This window comes from Sceloporus occidentalis, unplaced genomic scaffold (assembly GCF_023333645.1).
Source record: "Sceloporus occidentalis isolate IW3139 unplaced genomic scaffold, rSceOcc1.0.p SCAF_52, whole genome shotgun sequence".
Lineage (NCBI taxonomy): Eukaryota > Metazoa > Chordata > Lepidosauria > Squamata > Phrynosomatidae > Sceloporus > Sceloporus occidentalis.
The window spans coordinates 2,072,104-2,078,103 of NW_028317032.1; the positions used below are offsets into that span (position 1 = coordinate 2,072,104).

Below are 6,000 nucleotides of genomic sequence, written 5' to 3' on the forward strand. Positions count from 1 at the left end.
GGGTTTATTGCCTTGGCGTTTTTTATGGCGTTTTTTCCACAGTTACAATGCAGAGGATGGACCCGGTATCTGTGTGTCCTACGAGAAATAGGCTGGAAACCAACAGTTTCACACAAAACAAAGTTCATATTGAATTTTACACCATTTGGAACAAACATGCCATTACAAACAAACATACGCGACGCATCAACTGGATCCTGCCTGCCAAAAGCAACAGCAAACAATTTGCACCATCATTTGGGGCCAATCTTCCTAGAGGAGCAGACATTCGGAATAAAGCAGGCCTTACAAACCACAGAAAAGAGACAAAAGGGTCCGCCGGGGCGTTTAAGTAGAACTCTACCAAGGAAATGACATCAGGGGGCAGATACTTGCCATTTATCCTAATCCCTTTTAGCTGGGTGAAACTTCTAACTTGTAAAGGCTGGGAAAACTGCCTAAGGTCAAAAAAAGCAATTTCCACAGAAAGGCTAAAACGCCAGAAAAAACTCCCGAAAAAAACGCCAAAACTCAGGAAAATGCAGTGGCAGTTTTCTTGGCGTTTTTTCATCAAGAAAAAAAACGCAGGACAAAAACCCAAGTGGAAACCTAGCCTTCCACTAGCTTCGTTTGGCTAGAGCTGCAACATCTTTTGTCCCGGGATACGGACTCCGCCGCTGCTCTAATTCATACAACTAAAATCCAAATAATAAGGATCTGGACAGCCTTATTTAGAGGAAGATTTTGAAGAATCTAGTGAATTTACTGAGAAATACCATTTTTTTTTTTTCTATTAAGATGCGCGGCGCTAAAATTCTATCTAAATGACTTTTCTTAATCTGAGAAAATCAAACCGATGAGCAAAAGGTATCAGGGTTATTGATGATGACATCCGAGAGAAAACCACAGACCGACATGAGGGCATTTTTGTCCGATTCTTGGTATTCCTGAACTGATCCAGACCAACCCTTTCAACTGTGAACATTTTTCCATAAAATCCAAATAATGAAAGAAAAAACCCAAAACATGTTCCTGTAGGTTATTAAGAAATTTCATCATATCTACAACGCAAGTCAGCCAAGTAAGGTCTTTAAAACTGGTATAGGGAAGGGCACCGACTTGGAGTGACGGTAAATCACCGGTTTATTAATAAAAACGCTAAGCCAGCGCGTGGATCTATAAGCCACCGGTGCACATCGGACAAAACTTTCTCCAAAACACTCCTACGTTTAAAGGAGAGCTCGGTGTTAATTCGGTTTCTGGTAAACCCGACACACCGCAAGGCGACCGTCCGTAAGGCTCGCCTTATAGCCGCTGTCGACAGACTTCCGGTCACGTGACCATGCCGGCGACGTAACTGGATGCGCCGCCGGGTCGCTGAAGGCGCGGCTTGTACCGCTGCTGCTCTGCAGGTCTGCGTTATGTACCTCGGTCTCCATGGTGATCGGGGCAGGGGGGCTTTAAATGCTTAATATGGGTTGATTATCGCCGGTATGTGGTGGTGGTGGGGGGGGGCTGCTGGCGGGAAGAGCCTCACTTCTGGTTTTCCGTGGGAAGTTACACAATGCTCTGCCGCTGTGTTTTAACCCTTTTAGTGCTGGTAATGGTTTCTGGGGCTTTATCCTCTGTTTGTTGGAAAATAGACTTTTTAAATAATTTTCTGTTAACCTTTATAAATTCGCTACCGGGTCCGACGGGCTGTGTCTGTTTCCAACTGCTGGGGTCTACAAGTACACCCTTTGGGTATAGCTAGCTAGCTATCTATCCTGTATATAAAATGTGCACGTTAATCCCTTTAGTGCCGGCCCAGTACAGGGAGGGTTAATATGTGCCCGCAGAACCCCGCCATTCTTAATAAATTAATATAACTAATGTTCTCGGGTGCTGTGCTTGTGATCAGGTGTACTGCAGTGCTTGTGATGAGGTGTGTGCGAATACCTACATTTGTTCACTTGCATGAGATGTGTGTGTAATGTGCTTGTGGTGGGTGAGCCGTGCGTTTGTTTTAACGCCGGCCCCATAGAGTGCTGCTGTTTCACGTGCGGGAGCAGGAGAGAGCGGCTGTATGAGGTCGGCACGGTGTGATGTAATACCTAGGGAATGGCAGCGCTGTTACGTGACAACTGTAGCATTTCAATAAACTTTTAAATGAAGTTTTCAAGTATCAGGAGGAAAACAAAATGGCGGGTTTCTTCTCTTTATATAATGCAGCCCCTATCTGGGGATATTTTAAGAGACCCCCCTATGTGGAACATCATCTTTAAGTCCTCGGAAACAATCACGGCCGAGTCCCTCTCTTCCGTTATCGCTGACAGAACAGGGTCCCTGATGCTATATTCTGCCTTTGGGATTTTTACATCCCAAGTGCGTTATCTTACATTTATCAACATTAAACTCCAGCTGCCCCGTTCTTCTGATTCACGTCACTCACTTCCCATTTTACGTCTTCCACCATTTTTGTCATTACGTTGATTTTATCTTATAGATCCAACTATGATCTGTTCAATAAATGTGTTACAGAGAAATAACGCTTGTTCTCTATGCGCAGAATGGCCAGCGACTTATTAAGAGCGGCGCATGCTCAGCTGGAGAAGTGTCAGTTAGCCGAGGCGGAGGCGCTTTATGAACGGGTGATTAAAAGCTGTGCCCGGGACAGGTGAGATATGTGTGACTGGGTAACGTTACTAGATCTCAGACTCGATGCCATCATTTGGTGAAATATATATAATATAATAATAATATATATAATAATATATGTATTATATTACTAGACCGTATATGTAATTAATAGCCACATTTCAAGAGTATATAAGCATTTATATTTGCCATTGAGTGTCATGGAACAGACGGGCCGAAGGTTGAGTAAGAGACCTTTGGCACCTTTTTATGTTTACTTTGCAGATCGTTAAACGCTCCATTCTGCCTGCGCAGCTACGTTTCACGCTTTAAATTCCGCATTGGGAATGTCTTTGCTAGCACTGTCTCTTCCCGGTAATAATTATCGATCAAGTAAAGTATTTTGTGGAAACCCCTTATTGTCACGTGACACACAATGCAGGCACCGATGGGTTAACCCCTTAAAAAAAACAAAAAACCAAAATAACATTGTCACGAACGCACTCTACTCCAAGCGTGCGCGTGACTTGGTTCTAGTGGTAAAAGGGTTAAAATTCACTATCTGTCTGCCCTAGACCGGAAATAGTGATAAAAATACAAATATCCACCCTTAATACCACCCGCAATTAACTATAATGATATAACAAATATCAAAATAACGCTGCCACCACCAAGACAATTTAGAAATGGGGTGCCTTGGTACCCCAAGTGAATCAGACTAAAAAAACCCACACAATATATTTTAACACAAAAATTATGTGATTTTAAATTACCAATAAAACAGTCTCTTCAGGTAACGTGAGTCTTTACCAGACAAAGGCAGAACTTAATAAAGGAATATTTATTATGAACAAAAAATCACAGTGCATACAAAAAAAGATGATAAACAGATTTACACCAACAGATAAAAATAAAAAAGGAGAAAATTACAGAAAACCTAACTACTCACTGAATGGTCAAGTAACAGTTTTTCTGTCCGTAGGGCTCCGGCAAGGAAAGATGGCGACTTACTCAAAATTAGATCTTGGGCTCTAGTAAGCACAATGACCAACCTTCTTTCACTAACTTTATACTCTTTCCCAGTTCATCTCGAGTTTCCAAGCCGGCCCAGAGGTGGTATAAGCGGAGGGGAAGGTGTACCATAAGTGGTGGAAACATATCAGTCCAAATAAGTTATTTTCATTTTATCGTCCCTCCTGTGCTCGCCACAGCCATAATTCATGCACTTATGAATTTCCTGTAAATTGTGAAGTCCATAGATATGTCACACTTGCTACTTATGACTGAACATCATAGACTTCACAATTCCTTCCAAACCGTTTACGTTGCGCTGCCATGTTTGTACTCTTTTTGTAGGCTGCGCTTTCCCCGTTCTAGGTATGCACACAAGGAGGTATGATAATGAATATATGAGTTATTATTGATATGTGTTGGATATGACCTGGATATGAGATGGTTTTCCTGACTGCTAGTGGTCACTTAGCATATCAAAGAATCCAGTATCTATGAGGGGATCCAGGCATATGGTCGTCTACATTTGAACCTAGACAAAACGGCAGCTCCACTGCAGGACCTAACACCCTGTAGAAGGCCCCGGTTGGAGTCCAAGCTTCAAAGGACAAATTTATCTCACAAGACCTTTTGGCACCACATGACTGTACAATCAAATTAACCCCTCTCATACTGAAATTGGCCATACCATCTCTACCAAGTAGCAAGTCCATGTATGCACTACACAAGTTGGTGTGACAAACATGTCAGAACCACTAAGGTTCTACAGCATGAACAAACACGAATGCGTTTTAAAGTGTGTAGAAGGTAATTTAATGTAAAGGTTTTACATTATTAGCAAGTATAGGAATTAATGTTGCAGCTGCAGATCTGTCCAGGAATGGCCCTCCTCAGCTATTCAGCGTCTCCTTTGAGACAATCGCCGTTGATAAAAGTGCCGCCGATGAAGTCTTGGCAAATGTATAGCGAGGGAAATGCATATGGGGACTGCACCTTTAACATGCTTGAAAGTGCCATTAATGTTTTGTATACATTAGGAACATTAGGATTATACATTTTGTATACATTGGAACAGCAGCTTTAATATTAGATATTTAATATGAAAACAGTGACTGAATTCAGAATTAAATCTGAAATATTCTTTTTCCGCCCCAGCGAGCAACATTATGCTCCCTTGGTTTGTGTGCACGTGTAAAACAAAGAGATTTTTGCTTTGAAGGGCACTTTTGTTTGTGGCAATAATTAGAAGCTGTATGCATGATAAACATCACATTTGGTACCAATTCTGCCAAGTCAAGCCACCCCGCGATGGGTTAAGGGCAGACTTAACATGGCAGGGAATGACAAACTAAATATAACCCCCCCCCCCATCTATAGGAAATGCAGCATCGAAGATCTTGCCGTCGCTTTCAATAACCGGGGACAGATCAAGTATTTCCGAGTGGACTTTTATGAAGCGATGGATGACTACACAGAAGCCATCAGAGTTCATCCAAATTTCGAAGTCCCGTACTACAACAGAGGGTTAATTTTGTACCGCCTCGGTAGGTAGTGCTGTTATTTCTCCTTTTTTCTTTAATACAGTCTTGGTACACGTATTGTATTTTGCGACGTGCGGCAATCCTCCTCCCTCGCTGACGCTGAGTAGTAATGGCGTAATTGCTCCCAGTATTGGAGGATGATCGCCGTACGTCGCGGGTCAGGATCTGATCGCCTTACGTCGCGGGTCAGGATCTGATCGCCGTACGTCGCGGGTCAGGATCTGATCGCCGTACGTCGCGGGTCAGGATCGCTGCGTTGTGGGACGGATGAGAACGCCGGGGCCCTGGAGTAATTTTAATGCGGTGTGCTCGGGCGTTAATCTGGCCCATGTCCCAGGGTATGTATTAATGCATTTCTCTTCTCAATAGGATTTTTTAATGAAGCCATCAAAGATTTCCAGAAAGTATTACAACTCAACCCTAAATTTGAAGAAGCAAAGATAAGTCTGAAACAGTCTGTCCTGGACAATGAGGAAAAGAGGAGACGGGTTGCGGGGATCTAACGCAGCCGCTAGAACATACACGGAACACAGGATAATTTGTCGATTGTTTTCTGATGAAAAATACCAGAATATGAGAAATGATATCGGTTGGAATATGACATAACTAATTAGAAATGCAATTCAGTTAAATAATCACATTTTTGGGCTGATAAGTGAATTTAATATGTATTTCTGATTGCTGCCTGCTCCTACCTCTTAATATGATGTATTATCTCAGGAATTTATTACACATCTTGCACCGCGAGGGCTGTTGTGAAGTACATCCCACGCTGATTTCTATCCGGACCAAGTTCCCTGCTGACGGGAGAAGTTCGGTGTCCGAGTCGTGCTGCTGTTTTAATGGGGTCCGC

General features: G+C 42.8%; 1 protein-coding gene across 1 annotated transcript; it reads left to right on the plus strand.

Moving 5' to 3' along the window:
* Positions 1–2,528: 2,528 nt before the first annotated feature.
* LOC149288331 (tetratricopeptide repeat protein 32-like) lies at positions 2,529–5,650 on the plus strand. Its single transcript, XM_089491874.1, has 3 exons — positions 2,529–2,635; positions 4,984–5,150; positions 5,517–5,650. The coding sequence occupies exons 1-3, from the start codon at positions 2,529–2,531 to the stop codon at positions 5,648–5,650; spliced, it is 408 nt and encodes a 135-aa protein (XP_089348000.1).
* Positions 5,651–6,000: the final 350 nt, after the last annotated feature.